Genomic DNA, 23416 nt, shown 5'->3' with positions numbered 1-23416 from the left:
AGTGCCAAATGTCTGCTCTGCCCTTACCGTGCAAAAGCCCCACATCTTCTGGCACAGGATTACCATGCCAGAAGCCATGGTGACTTCTTTTCCTCATGTGCTGGTCTCCAAGCAGTCATAAAGCTCAATGGGACCCTTACTTTACCGGCAAAAGTGTTCCCCCTCTGGAAACTAGGGCTTTTAGGTTAATTTTTTTGTGTGTGCTTTCCTCTCAAGAGCCCCATGACCCATCTTATATGAAGAACACTTGTGAAGGCAACTGTTCTAGACTCTAGGTGGGAACATCAATGCTTTAATACCCAATGCCAAGTATAGTAGCCAACAGAATTCAGGGATATGAACTTTTTGCCCAGGTGACTGACAAGAGTAGATTCGAGAAACACAAGGGGTGAATAGTTCTGGATAGTTTCCATTTGCCCCAACTGACCCACTTTCTCTACCTTGCTGAACCTAGTAACATTAATCAGTATGAACTACATCAATAGGTGTCCTTGCCTTCTGGTGTCTGGTTGGGTTTGCTCAATGGGGATCCTGGACATGAAATAAGTTTAGTTCTGGCTATTTCTTGCAGAATGCTACCGCTGACCTCCCAGCTCTTGGAATGCAATTCTCTCCTTTCTTGTCTCTGGATTTCAACAATTGTTCCGTTCTCTTGCCCTTTCCAGCTTAGGGATGTTAATAGAGCCCTGTCCTTACCAGCTACTAGGTACCAGCCACTTCTTGTGGTTATCCTATATCCTGTCCACAGCTCTGTGACTAGCCCCTTTATGAAAACTCCTTTATGATTGTCCTCATCTGTGTCAGTTGTTTCCTGCTGAGACTCTGACTGACATGCCCACTTGTTCCAAGTATAAGAAAACGTCTTAATGTGACCCAACAAGATCAGGATCCACCATGTCTCTGACCATATCAACTTCTACCACACTTTCGTTGTCCCCAGCTTGTTCTATTCCAGTGTCACTGGCTTCTGTGCTGTGAGACTTTGCATGCCAAGACTGCTCTTGCCACACAAATTCATGACTCACTGTCTCAACTCATTAAGGTCTCTGCTCAAGTGTTCCTTAACTAAAAGGCTTTCCCTTCCTATTTTATACACAATGGTAAGATCCCAATCTCCCTTAACTATTTTATAATGCTTTGGTTTTCTTTCTTTTTTTAAAAAAAGATTTTATTTATTTATTCATGAGAGACACACAGAGGCAGACATGGGCAGAGGGAGAAGCAGGCACCCTGCAGGGAGCCTGATGCAGAATTTGTTCCCAGGACCTTGGGGATCATGACCTGAGCTGAAGGCAGACACTCAACCACTGAGCCACCCAGGTGCCCCAGTGCTTTGCTTTTCTGCTGAATGCTTATGTTGCATGTTTTCTTGATTTTTCTATAATCCATCTTTCCCCCACTAAAACGTAAGTGCTTCAATAACAAAACTTGAGTTTCATTCATTGCTATAAACACCAGTGTCTTAAACAGTGCCTAGCATATAGAATATATTTAATAGATAGATTTGTGGTTAAGAGCACAGACTGTCTGGGTTCAAAACTTGGCTCTACCATTTACTAGACAGGGAGCTCAGGTAAATTACAGGTACACCACATTCGTTTTCTCATCTGTAAAATGGGGATAATAACAGTACATGCTTCCTTAAGCTTATATTGAGTACTCAATAAGTTAATATTCATATTCATAAGGCATTCAGAAGAATGCCTTGCCTATAGGAAGGGCTATGTAAATGTTTAGTCCTTTATTAATGTATTGAAATAACACTATAAAAAATGACCCCTACATAAAAAGGAACAATTCACAAGAAAAAAAACCTAATCCTGAATGTACTCAGTTATACGTCAAAATATATATAGAAAAAAATGACAGAAATGGCAAAAAAGTGTTAATCCATATCCAGAGCATAAGACTTTAATACATAGCTATCATTAAATAAGTCTGAGGACAAAAATCTGAATGTACATACTATCTCTGAAAACACAATTAGCTTGAGTTAATAGGCACATACTCTACATCTAAAACTTAAGAGAATATACATTATTTTCAAAGAAACATGAACACTTACAAAATGTGACCAACTAATAGGTTGACTAGTTAGATATTGCATTCAGCTGGACATGAACAGAATACCACCTCAAAAACAAACCAAAAAATAAAAATGACTTTGGCTTCAACCAGTTAGAGGTTATTTTTAATCATATAAGGACAAGTCTGTGAACAAGCAGTCCAGAGCTGATATTGCCAATCAGAGATTTTGGAGGAGCCCATATCATTGTGATTTTTTGCTGCACTGTGGTTTTTGTCATCATGATCAAAATATAGCTCTTTCAACTCTTGCCTTGAGTCCACTTTCAAGAGAAAGAACAGGTAAGATGAATAGAATATAGGTGAAGCAAACAAGTCAGATGATGTTCTCCTTAGTGACTCCTACCTATTTCTCATGGTCAGCAGAGCAAGGCAATACCCCTCTGGGCTTCAAAGAAGCCTTGGAGATTGAGTATTTTCAATCCTGCTCATTGACAGCTTGAAAAACAACGAAAACATTTTTAAAGTAAGTAAGTAGGGGAGAATGGACATTGGGAAAGAAGCTAAACAAAATACCATACCAGGGTAGAAAGATAAAAAAGAATCAGTGTCATAAACTCCACTTACCTGACAAAAATGCCATTAAACTAGGAAAAGTATATAGTAAATATAGTCTAATTTACACTATGATAAACTAATTCACTCAGGAGATATTCAGAAATGCTTTTTTGAATATGCTACGTACTGATATTTTTAAAGAGTAAATTATAGCAAACATACTAAATACAAAACTATGGAACATAACTTAACATTTATTTTAGAGTATGGCTCTAGACATAAGTGTTTATACTAAAACAAAAAGACTGAAAACTAACAAATTAGTGGCCCAATCTTAGGATGAGACACTGTAAAAGTAATCCCACACTCAACTATTAATAAATGTCTGGTCCCAGTTTATTTTGTGGCCACTCAGTAAAGAGCTGAGGCATCCTCATACTGATTACTTTTCCAGGGTTTGCCTCCAAAGTCAGTTCTCATAAATCAACAAAGAATCACTGAAAGATTTTTCAAAATTAATACACCCACAAGTTTTGCATCCAGAGAAAACTTCCTATTTTTCCTAATGTAGGAGGTATTATTAAAGGCATTCCCTTGGTCTTTTTATTCACAAGCGTCTTTGCAGTGAATTCTCAGTTTCCTAAGGAATGTGGAAAAATGACTTTCCAGTACTGATGACATTCAATAGGACTTTCTCTCCAGAAGAAATCCTCATGCTTCTTAAAAATTCAGAGAACATTCAAGGCCTTCCCATAGTAATTGTATTCAGAATATTTCCCTGTCTTTTGCTCAGTTAATGCAAAGACTTGTGCTGAAGGGGTTTCCACATTCTTTCTACAGATATTCCTCTCTAGTGGTTTCTCACATGTGCTCTAAGGGTTGAGTGTCCCTGAAGGCTTTTGCATTCTGATGATATTGAAAAGGCTTTCTCCATAGTGTGAACTATCACCTGACTCCCTAGAAATATCATAAAGGCTTTCCTACAGCTACTGCATTCCTCAGGTTTCTCCCCATACATAATCTTTTCTGCACATTGGGGTGAGTTTGAGCTGACAAGCTTACCACAAAGCTTGCACATGTGAGATTTCTCTCCAGAGTGAATTAATATGAGTTATTGAAGGCTACTTCATATAGGATACAATGAGAGTCTGCTAAAGGCTTTTCTCCACTGATTTCACGGCAAGCTTCTCAGATGGTTTCTTACAATCTGTCTCCTGATATACATACCCTGTGTAATTTCTTCCCACATTATATGAGCAATACAGTCTGGAAGAAGTGATATGTCCTTCTGAGGCTAGGTTGATAAAGTCAATGTGGCTTTTGCATTTAGTTCTCCCACAGATCAAATGCTTTGGGAGGAACCTGCTGCTACATCATAAAGATACTTAGCCCTGTGGAGAGTGAGGTAACGAAGGTTCCCTGCCAACAACTGGCATTAAGCTGCCAGACACGTGAGTGAGCTATTTTGGAAGTAGATTCTTCAGCAGTAAAGACTCAGATGAGTGTTGTTCCAGCTGACGTCTTGACCTCACCTCATGACAGATCCTGAAGCCAGAACTACACAGCTAAGCCATTTCCAAATTCCTGACCTACAGAAATTGTGAGATAAATGTATGTTGTCTGAAGCCACAGTGTTTTGGAGGGAAATATGCAGCAACAGATAACGCATACATCTATAGTGAGTTACCATCGGTTGCCGGAGGGATGAGAAATCAACGAATGTTTTCCTGGTTATTGTACTCATATCCACCTATTATGAATCCTCTTGTGCACGGAAAGGTAAGAGTTAGTGGTGAAAGATTTTCCACAGTGATTACATTCGTAGGGCTTTTCTCCAGTGTGAGTTCTCACGTGTTTCTTAACAGCTGAGAGATTATTAAATGCTTTCCCACAGTTACTGCATTCATAGGGTTTCTCCCCAGTATGAATTCTCTTGTGCACAGTCAGAGAAAAGCTACTGCTGAAGGATTTTCCACACTGATCACACTCATAGGGTTTTTCTCCAGTATGAGTTCTCATATGCTGGGTCAGATACGAGCTCTTCCTAAAGGCTTTCCCACAATCGTGACACTCGTAAGGTTTCTCCCCTGTATGAATACTGTTGTGCCCAGTAAGGGAGGACCTTGTGCTGAAGGCCTTGCCACACTGATTACATTCATGATGATTCTCTCTTGTATGAATTCTCTTGTGGCTTTTTAGGTTACAACTAGTGCGGAAAACATGAAAACATTGATTACATTCATAGGGTTTTTCTCCAGTGTGAATTCTCACATGCAGTCTAAGGGATGAAGGATCATTGAAGGCTTTCCCACAGTCGTTGCATTCATAGGGTTTCTCCCCATTATGTATCCTCTTATGAATAGTCAGGTAAGATCTACTGCTGAAGGATTTCCCACACTGATTACAGTCATAGGGTTTTTCTCCAGTATGAATTCTCTTGTGCTGAGTGAGGTTAGATTTCGTGCTGAAGACTTTAAAGCACTGGTTACATTCATTGAGTTTCACTCCAAGGTGACTTCTTTCCTGTTGGTTAAGAGATGAATGATAACTATAATTTATACTATTTTTAATATTCAATGAATTTTATGTGTATGGACTCTCTTTCCCAGGGATTCTGTTACATTATTACAAATGATGTTTTGGCTATTTTCATGTATATGGCTTCTGCGCAGTTTGGGCTCTCAGAAGTTAAAAAAGATGGACACTTTGCCACAAGTCCTCATCATAATCACAGAGCGTCTTCTAATAAACTTAAGCCCACTTTATATTTCAGCAGTCAATATCTTAGTCACATTTAAAGAAATATTTACTTGTGGAAACTCCCAGTGAGGAAACAAGTTTGGAGCTAATTTATAGTTTTCTCCAAATTGACAACTTTTCATACTTTTCATTATCTTTCCAGAGACACAATTTCCTCATGTATAAATGATAGTTTTCTTTAATGACTCTGTTTACTTTGTGACTTTTCTAACTTATTCTCCTACTGTGAAAAACCAGAAATCAGCCATCTTAGTCTTACCGCTTTTATACCATTAGAATGTTCTTTTCTAAATACATGCTTCTTAGGAGTTAACCATTTGGCTTTAAGTACAGTCTCCAAATCTGAAACAAAATAAAAAGAAATTAAAGTTGATGGAGAAAAAAAATGCACATATGAGTAAATGCAGACTCTGAGGGATCAGCATATTTGAGGTTTGCCATGAAAGAGATAGGAATATGAAAATTGTAGGTTTTTAAAAAGTGATTCAAGGAAGATTAAGACCATTGAGAAATTTAAAGAAGAAGGGATTATCAGGAATGCAAAGTAGGAAGGAATTGGAAAAAGTGCTCATATGAGATTTATTTAAAAAGGTAAAGAACTATAATAGCATTGTATGGTGACAGATGGTAGCTACACTTATGGTGGGCATAGTGTAACTTAAAACTTGTCAAGTCACTACATTGTACACCTGAAACTAATTTAACACTGCATGTAACTACACTTTAATTTAAAAAAAAAAAAAAAAAAAAAAAGGAAAAGAGGTCTTTTTTTTCTCACTCTGAGTCCAAGGTAATGTTTGAGATGTTGAATAGAAAGGTAAAAAGGAGTGAAAAAACATACAGAAGGAATCTCATACCAAAATTCTTGACCATCTCTGTCAGAAAAAAGGACACTATACAAACTTCCCTGATTGACATTTCCTAAATGTAATACTCTCATGCTCCAAATCACCAGCCAGAGCTATTCCTCAAAAAGATGCATATCCACCTGTCTACCTGGTGCTCACCTGAACAGGTGCCTTGGAGAATTCCCCGCTCCTCTGTCATCACCTTGTCTTCTTGCTCCAGTTGGGAGATTAGACTGGGCTTATCAACATGATATCCTGTTCAAAGAGAAAAGACACGTGATGTTGGGTGACTGTGCAGGTGACAAGTAATCCTATGAAACTGGAACCAACAATTCCGAAGATGATCGAGTAGGACTTTTGCAGCAATGGAGTAACTATGCATAGGCTCTAGTGAATATAGTAACTCTCAAGAAGCAAAAATTCAAGCAAACTCAATGTCCAGATGACAGGACATAAACAGTCCCAGAGTTCATGTCCAAGTTTACATATATTTCAGAAGCTCTAAAGCTTTTAACCATGGAGAATATAAAGTCAGGGCAAGTAACAGCTGTTCATTCACAGAGAAGGCATCAGACAAAAAATTCCATGAGGGTGAGGACTCACTCATCACTATTTCTTTCTTTTTTTTTTTAATTTTTATTTATTTATGATAGTCACAGAGAGAGAGAGAGAGGCAGAGACACAGGCAGAGGGAGAAGCAGGCTCCATGCACCCGGAGCCTGACGTGGGATTCGATCCTGGGTCTCCAGGATCGCGCCCTGGGCCAAAGGCAGGCGCCAAACCGCTGTGCCACCCAGGGATCCCTCATCACTATTTCTAAAGACAGTGTTGATCCAAGGACACAGAAGTGCTTCAGAAAGACTTGTGTGAAGTGATCATAGTGAAAACTGAGGGAAACTGAACCAAAAGTCTATAACTTTACAAAAATGGTGAATAAACTGGGGAAAACCATCAGAATCAACTTTATCAGAACTTTGGAAACTTACAAAAGTTCACAGCAACTTGGAAAATGTTTAATCAAAGACAACAACCAGCTGACATTTTGACTGATCCTTGTCTCACCCTCTATGTCCTGCTTTGGTTGTGACCTTGAAGATGACAGCCCACATTTCTAGAACAAGAGGGAGCAGGATGGACCTTATTCTCCAAGTTCTGTGGTTGTTTGTTTTGACCTTTCTGCAGGTTTGGCTCAAAGGGCTTGCCTTTATTTATCTAACTCCAAACTCTCCAAAGGCTGAGCTGCCTACTCAGTGGGCACATGCTGAACACATTTAAAGGCAAATATACTAGCCACTGCCACCAGGGGCATATGAAATAGCCCAGAAAACAAAAGACTAGCCAAGAAACTTGGGAGGAAAAGTGTGGAATAAGATGTTTGGGGAAATTTTTTTTTATAAATGTTTTTTTATAAATTTATTTTTTATTGGTGTTCAATTTGCCAACATATAGAATACCACTCAGTGCTCATCCCATCAAGTGCCCCCCTCAGTGCCTGTCACCCAGTCACCCCCACCCCCCGCCCACCTCCCCTTCCACCACCCCTAGTTCATTTCCCAGAGTTAGGAGTCTCTCATGTTCTGTCTCTCTTTCTGGTATTTCCCATTTTTTCTCCTCTCCCCTTTATTCCCTTTCACTTTTTTTTATATTTCCCAAATGAATGAGACCATATAATGTTTGTCCTTCTCCGATTGACTTATTTCACTCAACATAATACCCTCCAGTTCCATCCACGTCGAAGCAAATGGTGGGTATTTGTCGTTTCTAATGGCTGAGGAATATTCCATTGTATACATAAACCACATCTTCTTTATCCATTCATCTTTCGATGGACACCGAGGCTCCTTCCACAGTTTGGCTATTGTGGACATTGCTGCTATAAATATCGGGGTGCAGGTGTCCTGGCATTTCACTGCATTTATATCTTTGGGGTAAATCTGTTTGGGTAAATTTTTAAAAATTTCCTTCCTAAGGTGCCTGGGTGGCTCAGTCAGTTAAGTGTCTGCCTTTGGTTCAGGGTTTGATCCCAGGGTCCTGGGATCAAGTCCCACATTGGGACTCCCTGCTTAGTAGGGAATCTACTTCTTCCTCTACCCTTCCCCTCTACTCATGATCTCTCTTCCCTCAGATAAATAAAATCTTTTAAAAATGTTTTTCCCTCCTATTTCTTTAAATCTAGAAATCCAGGATTGGTCACATGCTCAGAAAAGACTTGAAACAGTGCTAAGTCCTCAGCTTTGGCTGACCTTCAAGTCCTGCACAAGCAGAAAGTGAAGATTATGGCTGAGTTGTAAACCACCTGCTGATTTTGCAGGTATGCCCTATACACACATGCAGAACACATCTGCAGAGACTACAGGTTTTTAATCTCTGACAAACTACTAGCTAGCCATGAAATTAACAAAACAGCCTTTAGGGACCACATGTGAGAAATACAGACATTACAAAATTAGTTCAGGAGTATCATTTAACAACATACAAGTAACAAAAAAAATTTTAGTGATAGGGAAAAATCTGATTCCAGAATTGCCATATAACAATGTTCCAAATATCCAGTTTTCAACAAGATTTTGAGGCAAGCAAAAAACAAATGTGTGGCCCATCACAGGAAAAAAAATTCCTCCCTGAGGAAGCCCAAACATCAGGCTTACTAGTCAAAGAATTTAAATCAACTATTTTAAGTATGGTCAAAGACAAAAAGAAAGCCATATAAAGAATAAAGGAAACCTTAAGGATGAATTCTCATGAAATAGAACACATGTTAAAGAGATAGAAATTGCAAACACAAGTAAAAAATTTCGGAATTGAAAAGTAAAAAACTGAAATGTAAAATGTAAAATGTAAAATTTGGAGGATGTGTCCAACAGCAGATATAAGCGGGCAGAAGAAAGAATCTATAAGCATTTATACTATCTCATCGGAAGAATAGAAAAAAAAAGAATGAAAGAAATAGGAACAGAACCCTAAAAATCTATAGGATACCATCAAACATACCAACATACATATCATGGGAGTTCCTGAAGTGGAGAAGAGAATGAGGTAGAAAGAATATTTGAAGAAATAATGGCCAAAAACTTCCAAAAACTGATGAAAGACACAAATGTATACAACCAAGAAGCTTAAGAAACCTCAAGTAGGCTAAACTGAGAGACACAGAGATCACTAGCACATCTACCCTACAAGAAATGCTAATGGGAGGCTTTCAGGCTGAAATGAAAGGATAATAGATATCAACTCAAATCCACACAAAGAAACAAAGAACCCGATAAATGGAAATACATAGGGCAATAATAATTGGCTCTTTATTTTTGGTTTTAACTCAAATTTATGATTTGAAATTCTTTTTTTTCTTATATAATTTCAAAGAGAAATGTCCAAACTGGTAATTATGAATCTATGTTAATGGGCATAGAAAGTAAAAAGATATAATTTGTGAAAAGGCAATATAAAGGGGGTGGTGTATGTGCACCTATACAAGAGCAAAAACTTGGTATGCTATTGAAACATGGTTGGTAATTAAATCAAAATAGACTGCTATAAGTTAAAATGTTAATTGTAATCCCTAGGACAACCATTTAAAAAAATAACCAAAAACCAAAAAGAAATGAGAGAGAATCAAAGTGGTCCCCTATAAAACATCTAACACAAAAATAACAATGAAAGAACTGAGGAACAAAAATGGTGTAAGACATGTTGAAAATAACAAAATGGCCTACCTACATGAATCTTTAATAGTAATTACCTTAAATGTAAATGGATTAACCTGTCCAATTAAAAGGCAGATTTTGGCAGAATAGATTAAAAATATTCCATTATATGCTATCTATAAGAGACTCAATTTGTATCTAAATACACTAAGGGGCTGAAAGTCAGCAGATAGAAAAATATATTCCATGCAAGGAGCAGCCAAAAGAGAATGTAGCTATGTTAATTTCAGGCAAAATAGACTTTAAGACAAAAACTATTACAACACACACAAAAAATTATTTCATGATAAAAAGGTCAATTCAGGGCAGCCCGGGTGGCTCAAGGGTTTAGTGCCACCTTCAGCCCAGGGCCTGATCCTGGAGACCCGGGATCGAGTCCCATGTCAGGCTCTCTGCATGGAGCTTGTTTCTCCCTCTGCTTGTGTCTCTGCCTGTGTGTGTATGTGTGTGTGTGTGTGTCTCATGAATAAATTTAAAAAATTTCTTAAAAAAGGTCAACTCATCCAGAAGATGTAACCATTACAGACAGTAACAACAGAATTCTACATATTAAATTTCAAGCTGATAGAATTGAAAGGAGAAATAGGAAATTCTACAATAGTTCCAAACTTTGTTGCAAACACCCCACTTTGGCAATGGGTAGAATAACTAGTTAGGAGGTTAATAAGGAAATAGAGGACTTAAACAATCTTACAAATTAATTAGACCTAACAGACATATAAAATACTCTGCTCCACAACTGAAGACACATTCATCTTAAGTGCATGTGGAACATTCTCCAGAACAGTCAGACCATATGTGAGGCCATAAAACAAGTCTGAATAAATTTTAAAACAGTGAAATCGTACAAAGTATTTTCTGAGTATAACAGAATCAAATAAAAAATTAGTAACACAAAGATGTGTATTGGAAAACTTCATATTGTTAGGATGACAACACTCACCACAGTGATCTACAGATTCAGTGCAATCATTACCAAAATTCCAACAGCTTTTATTTGTACAAATGGTCAAACGAAGCCTAAAACTCACATGAACTTGCAAAGGATCCCAAATAGACAAAACACTCTTGAAAAGAAACAAAATAGGAATTCTCACACTCCCTGACACCAAAACTTATTTCAAAGCAAGAGTAATGGACATTCTGCAGTCCTGGTATAAGGAGAGGTGTAAAGATCCATGGAATGGGACTGAGTGAACGTAAACTCCCAAGGGTGGTCAATTTTTGACAAGGGAGTACAAATAATTCAAGGGGGAAAGAAAAGTCTCCTACAGAAATGCTGGGCAACTAGGTAAACACAAGCAAAAAAAAAAAAATGAAACTGGCACTTTCTCTAAGCTATACTGAAAATTAATGGGCAAAGGACCAAAGACCTAATTGAAGAGAAACTAGAAAAATTCCTGGAAGAAAACAGGGATTAAAGTTCAAAGCTTTGGTGGGTTTGGCGATAACTTCTTAGGTATGATACCAAAGGAACAGCAAAAAAAAGAAAAACGATAGTTATCCATCAAAATAAAAACTTTATCAAAATTAAAACTTTCCGTGACTGGCTTATTTCGCTTAGCACAAAACTCTCTAGTTTCATCCACGTCATTGCAAATGGCAAGATTCATTCTCTTGTATGGCTGAGTAATATTCCATTGTATACATACACCACATCTTCTTTGTCCATTCATCAGTTGATGGACTTTGGGCTTTTTCCATAATTTGGCCATTGTTGATAGCGGTGCTATGAATATCAGGGTGCATGTGCCCCTTCAAATCAATATTTTTGTATTCTTTGGATACTTAGGAATGCAACTGCTGAGTCATAGGGTAGTTCTATTTTTAACTTTTTGAGGAACCTCCATATTGTTGTCCACAGTGGCTGCACTAGTTTGCATTCCTACCAATAGTGCGAGAGGGCTCCCCTTTCTCCACATCCTCACCAACACCTGTTGTTTCTTGTGTTGTTGATTTTGGCCACTCTGACAGCTCTGGGGTGATATCTCTCACTGTAGTTTTTTTTTTTTTTTTTTTTTTTTTCTCACTGTAGTTTTGATATGAATTTCCTTGATATTGAGTCATGGTGAGCATCTTTTCATGTGTCTGTTGGCTATCCAGATGTCTTGTTTGGAAAAACAGGATTTCACTCATATGTGGAATTTAAGAAACAAAACAAATGAGGAAAGGGGTGGGGGGAAGAGACACACACAAACCAAGAAATCGACTCTTAACTATAGAGAACAAACAGATGGTTACCAGAGGGGAGGTGGGTGATGGCTGGGTTAAGTAGGTGTAGAGATTAAGGAGGGCACTTGTGATGAACACCGGGTGATGTACGGAAGTGCTGAATCACTGTATTGTACACCTGCTGAATCACTGTATTGTACACCTGAAGCTAATCTAACACTGTATGTTAACTAACTGGAATTTAAATCAAAACTTAAAAAAAATAAGACTTGGGGTGCTTTGGTGGCTCAGCTGATTAAGCACCTGCCTTTGGCTCAGCTCATGATCTCAGGGTCCTGGGTTGGAGCCTCACATCAGACTTTCCTGCTCAGAGGGGAGCCTGCTTCTCCCTCTCCCCCACCCCCCACTTATGCCCTCTCTCTCTCTCTCTCTCGCTCTCAAATAAATAAATCTTTTAAAAAAATTAAAACTTTCATATGTTAAAGGACATAAGAAAATGAAAATACATCACAAAATGGGAGAAATTATTTCCAAATCATATTGTGGATAAGGGACCAGTATTCACAATATAGAATATATTTTTATAATCCAAGAACAAAAGATAAACAACCAAATTTCAAACTGGGTGAAGGACTCCACAGAAGATCTGCAAACAGCCCACTGGTACGTGAAAAAGTGCTCAAGGTCATTAGTCATGAGGGAAATGCAAATCAGAACAGCAACGGAATCCCACTTCATAACCATAAGGATGGCTATGGTCAGAAAAACAAATGTTGGCAAAGACATGGAGAAATCAGAACCGTCACACCCTGGTGCAGCGGCTGTGGAAAATAGTTTGGCAGTTCCTCCAAAAGCTCAACGTAGTAATATGTGACCCAGCATTCCACTCCTAGACACATACTCAACAAAAGTGGAAACATGTTCAGACAACAACCTGAACGCAAATATTCATAGTAGCATTGTTTGTAACAGCCAGTCAGTGGAAACCACCCATGTTTATCAACCGATGAATGAATTTTAAAAATATGGTAGACCCATAAAAAGGTATGCTATTCAGTCATAACGAGGAATAACGAACTGGTACATGAAACGATACAGCTGGACTTTTAAACATTATGCTGCCCGCATGACGAGATGAGCACTGAGCGTTATATTATATGTTGGCAAACTGAATTTGAATAAAATATTAAAAAACAGACAAAACAAAAAACCCCATTATGCTGCCTGAAAGAAGCCAGACCAAAAAAATCACATATGCAAAATTCCAATGATATTAAATGTTCTCCACAGGCAAATCCATAGAAACAGAAGGCAAATTAGTGGTGGCCAGCAGGGGTTGGGGGGGAGGTAATGGGGACTGAGCACTTGATAGGGAAGGGCTGAGGGGTGAGGATGATGTTCTCTAATTAGATAGTGTTAGGGCTGCCGGCTGTATGGAAAGCTACTGAGTTGTAAGCTTAAAATAGTTACAGAGGTAAATTTCATGTTTATGAATGTCATGTCAACTAAAAAAGGAGGGAGGGGCACCTGGGAGGCTCAGTGGTTGGGCCTCTGCCTTTGGCTCAGGTCATGATCCCGGAATCCTGGGATCCAGTCTCACATGGGGCTCCCCACAGGGAGCCTGCTTCTCCCTCTGCCTATGTCTCTGCCTCTCTCTCTCTCTGTGCCTCCCATGAATAAATAAAATCTTAAACAAACAAAAAAAAGAGGACCTGCATCATGTTATCTTTGTCACCTGCATCATGAAATAAATGCAGGGCTGCGGTCAGGCTTACCTAGAGATGCCAGGTTCCTGCAGTTTTCCCGCATCACATCTCTGTACAGTGTTCTCTGAGAAGGGTCCAGCAGGGCCCACTCCTCCTGGCTGAACTCCACCGCCACATCCTCGAAGGTCACCAAGTCCTGAGCGGTCACAAACATCATGGCTTAGCCAAGGACCACCCCCACCAAGTTAACAGGAGGATGACAAGATTGAAACAGGGAACCCAAAGCACAGGATGCATGGGTGCGGTTCTGAGCTCAGCCTGCAGTGCTCCTCTCCTGTCAACCTACTCCCACTCCTAAGGCTAAACGTACCTCTAACACGTAGGTGATTCTCTTATTCCAGTGAGACTGTGAAACTGCAGTCTTATCCCTCAATCTCAGGGTTGAGCATAAGATCGGGTCATGGTAGATGTCAGAGAAATACTTGGTAAGTGAATGAGTGATTTCCCAACAGCCATCATCAATTACTTGACTCTAGGACACTTAAGTTTACCTTCCCCTTAAAACTCTCAGCAGAGCACGATGTAGACAGCGACCCTAGAGGAAACTATGAAAATGTAAAAAATGCTGACAAACATTGACGTTCGTGCGGCAGCCCCTAACCCCCTATCAGACGTCCTCAGACCCTGGGCTGTCTGAGACCTGGTTCGGCTGTGGGGCTCTGAGTCACTGAAAGATAACAAAGCCAACTGCCGATGAGAGGAATAATGATTCGGAAAAAAAGAGTATGTGACTCACCGGTAACCAGCCTGTCAGGAAGCCATGAACCAACCCTTCCCCCTCTGCGCATCCTCTCTGAGGGGAGGCCGAGTACAGGGAAGGCTGAGCTGGAGAAGAAGAAATGGGTCAGAAGAATCTAGGATTGCTCTATACTCTAGCACTCACCAGTTTGGAGGCTTCCCCCACTTAGTTGTAACTGGCCATACCCCAACACACACACACACACACACACACACACACACACACACACACACAGCTTTCACAGGACACGAGGGCACAGCCCTGTCTCACCAGGGCCAGAAAATAGGCCCAAGGCTCTTCCTGCCCTGGAGGAAGACATTATTATTCCCATTTCACAGATGAGGAAATTGAAGTTCAAGGGACAGCACTGTTACTTTACCAAGTTGTTTTTTTTTTTTCTTTTTTTTTTTTTTTTATGATAGTCACAGAGAGAGAGGCAGAGACATAGGCAGAGGGAGAAGCAGGCTCCATGTACCAGGAGCCCGACGTGGGATTCGATCCCTGGTCTCCAGGATCGCGCCCTGGGCCAAAGGCAGGCGCTAAACCACTGTGCCACCCAGGGATCCCTACTTTATCAAGTTTATAGAAAGAATGAAAGGTACAATTCAAAGGCTCTCCCACATTCACCACACAGGTGACACCCCCACGGATGCTCAAATCCCCAAACCCCCAAATCCCAAGAACCACCTGGAGTCCCAGGGACCCCGGACATTCGGGCCTCTACTCCTGCCTCACCACTCAGCCCCTCCTTTCCTGCTCTGTGGTGCAGGGGCCTTTAACACCGCGGCTCTGGGGGCCCCCCAACTTACCGCAGGTGGGAGACAGAACCATGGCCGCCATCCTGTGACTCAGACAGAGAACCTGGATGCTCGTGCTCTTGTCCCCACAGTGCACGCAGGCCAGGCTCTGGAAGAAACGGGAAACAGGAAGCCTTCCCAGTCTCTCTCCCTCTCCCGGCTGCTGAGGAAGAACCTGCCTCAGCCTGCCCGCCATGTCCTCCTTCAAAATGCAAGTGGGCTCTCTAGTCCTGCGTCTTCACTTTGCTTGGCAGGTGATGGGCGCAGGGCACGTGAAGGCATAACCTGTCCTCTTCTGTCCTGACCAGTACGACCAGCACATGCCTGTCCCACCCCACTCAAGTCCCCAGCTTCACTGGGTCCCAGGGCACCTTCCTCCCATCCAGGTGGTTGTCACACATTCCCAAGCACAACCCTTTACCAACCGGGGTCGCTGGCACCTGCCTGCCCTGAGTCCTTCAACCTCTGGTCCCAGCACCCTTGGATGATGTCAGAGCTCGTGAGGATGACCTCACTGTGTCACGTTTGTTCCCATCCACCTTGGCTGCACCTTCCATCCGCATCACCCTAGACCTCGTCATCACCTGACACTATTTTACCATCTAGAACAACCGCTCAGAAATGTCTCTGAACCCAGCCTCCTAAACTACATCCTTGCTCACTCAGCATCTCCTTCACCACACAGAGGACCCATCCAGCTGCTCTCCTGCTTCCCCAGTGCTCCCTGTTCTCACTTCACGCTTCCCCACCTTGGATTTCATGACCCTTCACGTACGCATTTCCTCATCTATATGCCCCACCTTCACGCTCACCCAGAAGAACTCCAACTAGGCAGGACTCCCATCCTCCGCCGGCACCAGGGCTGTAACGCTGCCACTTCTAGGGAAACGCGGTCACCATCGCTCAAAAAGCCCCTGACCCTGCAGGGTATCCTGTAAGTCAGGGTGGCTCCATACCCACCTGCTCGAATCTCTTTACACCTCACACACCCTCCCCACTCCCTCCACATTAACCAGCTTCCTAAATGGCCCTCGATGACCCAGGCCTCCTGGTGTCCACACCCGCCTGCATCAGACTGACCTGCCAGACAAGACTACCTTGGAGGTGACTTCCAAGGCTGGGTGCTAGCCACGCTGCAAGGAACTCGAGCAGCCCCATGGAGAGACTTTCTGGGAGAAGAACCAAGGCCTCCCTCCAACAGCAGCGCCAACAGGGCCGGCCTGGGAGTGAAAGGCCTTGGCTATGAACCCTCAGCACCAGCCAAGGCCACACATCACTGCAGCCCCAGTTGATACCCTGCTAGGAACTCATGAAAGTCCTTGAGCCAGAACCTTCTAGCTAAGCTGCCCTGAATTCCTGAACCACAGAAACCATGAGAGATAACACATGATTGTTACGGTTTTCGGTCACTGATTTTTGGGACAATCTGTTAGGTGGTAACAGAAAACAAACACACCCTTACTTTGGGCAGATGGTCCTGCCTCCTACTTCTCAAAGTAACCTTCCTGAGAATGAATCTACCTGCCTGCGTTGCTGCCCAAATGGCCACGTGCACCATGGTTTCCGCCCTCCCTCCTGTTACAGACCCAGAGCCATGTCCCCTTCTGCAGAAGGCCCAGCTCTTGGGCTCTGCTCCGTGCTCCGGTCCACCTGCTGCTTTAGGGGCTGCACACAACCCACTGCCTCCTGCCTGCCCTTCCTCCCAGCTCTCCCACTCTACTGGATCCTTTCCTACACCATTTAAACCTGATGCAGTGGTTTTCAGCAGTGAAATAAATCTATCTTAAGGGCAGTTTTCTTTCTGTTACTGGCCAGCCTCTCTCTCTGACCACAGGCCAAGTGTCTTACTCTCTATCTCATTTCCTCATATTCCACACCCTCCTCAACCCAGGACAGTCTGGTTTCTATCATTACCATTTCAAGGACACCACCCTCGATAGAATCACAGTGATCTTATTCTTTTTTTTTGTTTTTTTTAAAGATTTTATTTATTCATGAGAGACACACACAGAGAGAGAGGCAGAGACACAGGCAGAGGGAGAAGCAGGCTCCATGCAGGGAGCCTGATGCAGGACTAGATCCTGGGACTCCAGGATCATGCCCTGGGCCGAAGGGAGGCACTAAATCACTGAGCCATCCAGGCATCCCCTGATCTTATTCTTAATAACAGAGACACACACTGCAACTACACTGATACCATTTTTTACCTGTCAGATCAACAAAGACCTGGTGGACCACATCTCTGCGCAAGCTGTTGGTAAAGGCTACTCTCATATACTTCTGGGGCACAATTTCTATGGAAGGAAAATTGCCAATTTCAAGCAAAATGCAACACTTACACTTTCCCTGCCAATCACACTTCTAGGAGCCCATCTTGAGGATACACAAATACTAACTGGCAAGGGTGCTATGATTCACCTCGGCCTTACTTATAATATCAAAGGACTGGAAACAATACAACGGATCATCAATAGGAAATTAGCTCAATAAATTAGGGAATATCCACAAAATGAAGAAACATGGGATGCCTGGGTGGCTCAGTGGTTGACCATCTGTCTTTGGCTCAGGGCATGTTCCCAGGCTCCTAGGATTGAGTCCCGTATCAGGCTCCTTGCAGGGAGCCTGCTTCTCCCTCTGCCTATGTGTTTGCCCTCTCTCTGTGTCTCTCATGAATAAATAAAATCTTTAAAGAAAATAAAGAATGAAGAAACATACAGCCAAAAAAGAAAGGAGGACCTCTAGGTATTGATAGAGATTATCTTCAATAAATTCAGGTGAAAAAAAAAATGAAGGTTCAGAGCAGTATCTATGGAATGTTTCCTTTTTTATAAAAAGGGAATGAATGCCTCCTTTCCCTGGAGTTAGGGAACAACTCCTTAAAACCAGTTTTTTTTTTTTTTTAAGGTTTTATTTATGTATTTGAGAGAGAGAGAGAGACCACAGAGGGAGAGTGAGAAGCAGACTCCCTGCTGAGCAAGAAGCCTGACACAGGACTCAAACTCAGGACCCTGAGATCATGACCTGAGCTGAAGGCAGATGTATAACCAACTGAGCCACCCAGGTGCCTCCATAAAACCAGCTTCTCGAGGTCTCTATGAGTGTCTTCCCTGTACCCAACAGATAACAGCAATAAAGGGTTTGAGTGTGAGTAGGGAGGAGGATCTGGGACATTAAGAGTTTGGGCCAGGTGGAGGGAACCAGTTGCAGGGCATCTTTGCCTCCTGGGCCTATGTGGAGACAGATTAACGCCCTTGCCCCAAAGGCACCCAGATTCTACTCCTGAGAATCTGTGAATATGTGAGCTTCCATACAAAAGGGACTGTGTGGCTGTGATTAAGGTAAGGCTCCTGAGATGAGAGTATCCAGGATTATCCAGGTGAGCACAATGTCATCACAAGAGTCTTTACAAGAGGGAGGTAAGAAGGTCAGGGTCAGAGAAGGAGCTGTGATAATGGAAGCAGGAGTCAGAGAGAGAGAGAGAGAGAGACTTGAAGATACTACTCACTGGAACGCAGGTGGCCTCCACAAGGTGGAAAATACAAGGAAAAGGAGTCTCCCCTAGAGCCTCCAGAAGGAATGTGGCCCTGTTGACCCATTTAGGATTTCTCCCTCCAGAATGGCAGGAAAAGAAGTCTGTGTTGCTTTAAGCCACTGAGTCTCTGCAAATTTGTTACAGTAGCCACAGGAAATGAATGCTGCCTCTCACCTCCAACTTTCCCTGAGGCTTGGAGTGAGTCCAGGAGACCCAGACAACTGCTGTGGAGGTGGAGGATGTCTCCTTTCTCCCCACCAGGGACCCAATTTACAGTTAGGAAGATTCTAGTCACTGAGCTGAGGAGTTACAGGGCTCCCAGGAACTGGGAAGATAGTAATGGCTGAGCTGAGACAACCAAGTTGGGGGCAGGGGTGTGAGCCAGCCCAGAGCAGGGCAGGCTGGACCAGGTCAGGTCTTAGATTTGGACCTGTCTTCCCAGTTTCTGGAGCATACAAGGCTCTCTCCTGCTTTGGGGGTTGTCTTCATGTGGTTCCCTTTGCCTGATATGCTCTCCTGAAAGTAATCCCATATCCTTGCTCCAGCTAATGCTACAGCTAGCTAAATATCAGTTCTCAAGAAGGCTTCTCTGTTCCCTCGACTGAGTGCTCTTTGCCAAGCTCCCACATCACTCCCGTCATTAGTTGTTTAAAATCACGGGATCCCTGGGTGGCGCAGCAGTTTGGCGCACAATTCCTGGGTGCCTGGGTGGCTCAGTTGGTTAAGCATCTGCCTTCGGCTCAGGTCATGGTCCCAGAGTCTCAGATGGAACCCCGCAGTGGGCTCCCTGCTCAGCGGGGAGTCTGCTTCTCCCTTTGTCCCTCACCCCACCTGTGCTTTCTCTCTAATAAGTAAAATCTTTAAAAAAAATAAATAAAATCACAATTTCCTATTAGAACATAAATTCCATGGCAGCAGAACAAGGTCTGTTTGGCTCTCTCTGTTTGGTCTCTATCATCTGGCCCAGGGTCTGGCTCGGGGAGATGATGAGCCATCCTGGTTGCTTAGAACTGTCCTGGTTTGAACACTAAATGTTCTGTGTCCTGGAAAACCTTTCAGTCTCAAATAAACAAGGAGGGTTGATCTCCATAAACTGTGCACTCAAAAAATATCTATTGCATGACAGATAAACATTCCCCTCCAAAACATTACAGGAAAGCGAGAATGAAAAAGGGGCACATACATGTAATTAGTAAAACCCGACAATTAAATAGTTAACAGGATTTTCTGTAATGTGAATCATAAGACTGTTATTTCAGAAAAGTTTTAAGAAATAAAGTTAATTCCTGCCAGACGACCAGGTAGAAAGGACAATCTTTGTGGAAACTACTGTCCTAACCTTCAAAATCTAAGCTGTTGCTGGATATTCCTCTAAATAATCTTAAATCTTATTAAGAAAAAAAAATCTACTTCTTCAACATGCATCTGGTGGCTGGGCCATTCAATTTTACATTTCTATTATTCATAGAAAGAAGTTAAAAGCATTTTTTTTCCCCCACAGATGTCCATATATTTTGAATCTTTGTGGAGGATTTACAGGGCTTAGAAGTCAAATCGAATGGGCCTGAGGAATGTTGCTGAGTAGTCCTGCTAATCTTTAGTGGGATGACTTGTAATACTACATATATGTAAAAATTTCATATATTTATGCTTATTTATAAAATCCTGAAATTTTTAGTATTATGGAATGCAAGAAAATCTGTCTTTCCATAGCTAACTAAATAACTAAATAACTAAATAACACACATTTAGTTATTTACATATTTGTTTAATGTGTACTTATTTGCATATAACTGTATTTACTGCCTTATTTCCACACATATAACCACACCCGCCTTAGTATCCCTTCCTTTGAACATAATCTATCAAACATACAAATAATTTTTCTTAAGATACCCTCGCTCTTAGGGGCTTCTTGTGATTACCACCTGAGCACAGGAAAGCCCATTAACAGCTCCTTTGAACAGTGGAAGCTGCTGGAACCTGTTGCAAGTACTCACCTGGTCACACCGAAATCCACGGATCAGTGAGGATGGTGGACTTTGAGGCTGGTGGGCCCTGAAGCGGGTTTTAACACAAACTGGAGCTCGAGAGATGCTTTTCCTGTCTAGAAAAAAAAAAAAAAAGGCACAAAGATTGCTTTTGAGGCCTTTTTACAGGGAGTAATATAGTTCTCAGACAGAAAGACCATCCACCCATCCTTTTTTGTTTGTTTTTCATTTACTTAAAGCGTAAATTGGATTTACCTGATTCCCATCCAGCCATCTACACCCTAAGTGGGAGAAAGCCGTGTCATACTGTGCGTGCATTTGACTTGCTCAACTCATCTGGCTGGATAAAGATTTTTATGGTGACTACATACACTTTTTTCAAATTTTTATCTATTTATTTTTAATATTTCATTTATTTATTCATGGGAGACAGAGAGAGAGAGAGGCAGAGACACAGGCAGAGGGGGAAGGAGGCGCCATGCAGGGAGCCGGATGCGGGACTCGATCCCGGGTCTCCAGGATCACACACCCTGGGCCGAAGGCGGCGCTAAACCGCTGAGCCACCCGGGGCTGTCCCCAAATTTTATTTTTTAAAGATTTATTTACTTTAGAGAGAGAGAGAGAGAGAGCGCGCGCGGAGGGTGGGGATGGAGGGAAGAACTGAAGGGGAGGGAGAGGGAAAGAACCTCAAGCAGACTCCGTTCTGAGCAAGGAGCCTGAAGGCGGACGGATCCCAGGACCCCCCCAGAGGGTGACCTGGGGGGAAACCAAGAGTCGGAAGCTTAACCAACTGAGCCACGCAGGCGCCCTGCCGACTCCAGACACTTTATTTAAATAAACAGCGGCTTGTCACTTAGGGGGCCCGTAAGTGACTCGGCTGACTTTAGATTTCCACGGCTGACTCAGGACTTCAGAGATTTTGCAGCCCGACAGCAGGATTGCTGGACCCCTGCATTACTGATAATGCATCGCCGTGGGGGGTGGGGCGGGGGTGGGGTGCTGAGCAGCATCCCGTGGCCTCCACCCCCGAGATGCTGGTTGCGCCTCCCCACACCCCTATTTGTACACCCAAAACAATGCCTCCTGACGTTGCTCAAAGTCCCCGGGGTGCGTGTGTGTGCGCGAAATCAGCCCTCAGAGCGCGGCCAGTGGCGTCCGGAGCTGGGAGGATCAGCCGCTTGGGACCGACCTGCGGAAACAGCCCAGGGGGGGTCTGCGGGGCTCCGGCTAGGGACGCAGGGGCGCGGGGACGCCACAGCCCGCGACCGCGAACGCCCGCGGCCCGGGCCCCTCCCTGGGCGCCCGCCGGAAGCCCCGGACTGCCCGCCGCGCACCGAGTTCGGCCCTTCCCCCGGGAGACCAAACATACCACGTGAAGCCGGTCACGCGCGAAGGAGACCGCACACCCCACGCAGCAAACCACCCGAGGCTCCCTCCGCGGCACCGCCCCACGCTTCCGCTTCCGGTCTCGGGCGGGCCGCCTCGCGCCCCAGTTCCGGTCTCTGTGGAGCTGCCGCGGAGAAGGACGTTTAGGGGCCCCGGGGTGGGGGGGGTGCGGGCAGGGGCGACCGCCGCGCACCCCAGCCTTCGGCGGGGGATTTCCCGGCTCAATTATTGAGGGTCCCGGGGCTCCGGGCTGCGTCAGCACCAGGGACGGAGACCAGCTCCGGTGGCGGGGCTGTGGGCGGGGTCGTGGCCAGGGGGCGGGGCGGTGGGCGGGAACAGCGAGGCGGCGGGCGGAAACGAGCTCAGGGGGCGGGGCGGTGGGCGGGGTCGTGGTAAGGGGCGGGGCGGCGGGCGGGAACGAGCTCGGGGGCGGGGCTGTGGGCGGGGTCGTGGCCAGGGGGCGGGGCGGTGGGCGGGAACAGCGAGGCGGCGGGCGGAAACGAGCTCAGGGGGCGGGGCGGTGGGCGGGGTCATGGCCAGGGGGCGGGGCGGTAGGCAGGAACGAGCTCGGGGGCGGGGCGGTGGGCGGGGTCGTGGCCAGGGGGCGGGGCGGTGGGCGGGGTCATGGCCAGGGGGCGGGGCGGTAGGCAGGAACGAGCTCGGGGGCGGGGCGGCGGGCGGGGTCGTGGCCAGGGGGCGGGGGGGTGGGCGGAGACTAATTCCCGCGGTAGGGGAGTGGCCGGAACAGGCTCGGCGGGCGGGACGGAGGGAAGAAACCGGCTCCGGGGGCGGGGCCGGGGGCGGGGCTTTCCGTGGCTGCACTCAGCCGCCGCGTGCGCCAGGAACGACTTTCCTGCAGTCCTTTCTCCACGTTCCCGCAGCACCGCGCAACCCTATTGAACGACGTGCCCCTATTTAGGGCTTTTTTTTTTGTGTGTGTGTGCATGTTTGCTGTCTTAATTTCTTTAAAAACGGGATTATATATGCACATTCCTCTACAACTTGTCTTAGAGATCTAACGCTATTTTAAGAATTTCGCGGGGACGGGGAGGCTACTAGGTTATAGATACATATATAGGAAAACTTTAGAAAGCGATACAAAGTCAGCAAAATATCCTCACTCCCAGCAGTGTCTCCC

At 44.0% G+C, this 23416-nt stretch overlaps 1 protein-coding gene across 2 annotated transcripts; it reads right to left on the bottom strand.

Annotated features, from left to right (window-relative positions):
• Positions 1–1885: 1885 nt before the first annotated feature.
• On the bottom strand, positions 1886–22545 carry LOC140610888 (uncharacterized). Of its 2 annotated transcripts, XM_072787423.1 has the most exons (9): positions 22262–22545; positions 20902–21008; positions 16182–16289; positions 15382–15478; positions 14570–14658; positions 13843–13969; positions 6351–6446; positions 5603–5685; positions 1886–5106 (listed from the first exon to the last, which is right to left on the bottom strand). In XM_072787423.1, the coding sequence occupies exons 4-9, from the start codon at positions 15410–15412 to the stop codon at positions 4324–4326; spliced, it is 1209 nt and encodes a 402-aa protein (XP_072643524.1). In that variant the 5' UTR covers positions 15413–15478; positions 16182–16289; positions 20902–21008; positions 22262–22545; the 3' UTR covers positions 1886–4323. The 2 variants fall into 2 exon arrangements, with proteins under 2 accessions (XP_072643524.1, XP_072643523.1); XM_072787422.1 differs by lacking the exon at positions 16182–16289.
• Positions 22546–23416: the final 871 nt, after the last annotated feature.

Source organism: Canis lupus, chromosome 19, assembly GCF_048164855.1.
Source record: "Canis lupus baileyi chromosome 19, mCanLup2.hap1, whole genome shotgun sequence".
Classification (NCBI taxonomy): domain Eukaryota; kingdom Metazoa; phylum Chordata; class Mammalia; order Carnivora; family Canidae; genus Canis; species Canis lupus.
Note: the sequence above shows the minus strand (reverse complement) of the source record. Positions and strands in the feature narration are given on the sequence as shown.

Coding starts and splice junctions, on each gene's coding strand:
- LOC140610888 (XM_072787423.1), bottom strand. CDS start 15,412: ATGGCGGCCATGGTTCTGTCTCCCACCTGCG. Junction 14,659..15,381: donor GGTTCTGTCTCCCACCTGCG/GTAAGTTGGGGG, acceptor CTTCTTCTCCAG/CTCAGCCTTCCCTGTACTCG. Junction 5,686..6,350: donor TCTCCAAGGCACCTGTTCAG/GTGAGCACCAGG, acceptor ATTTTGTTTCAG/ATTTGGAGACTGTACTTAAA.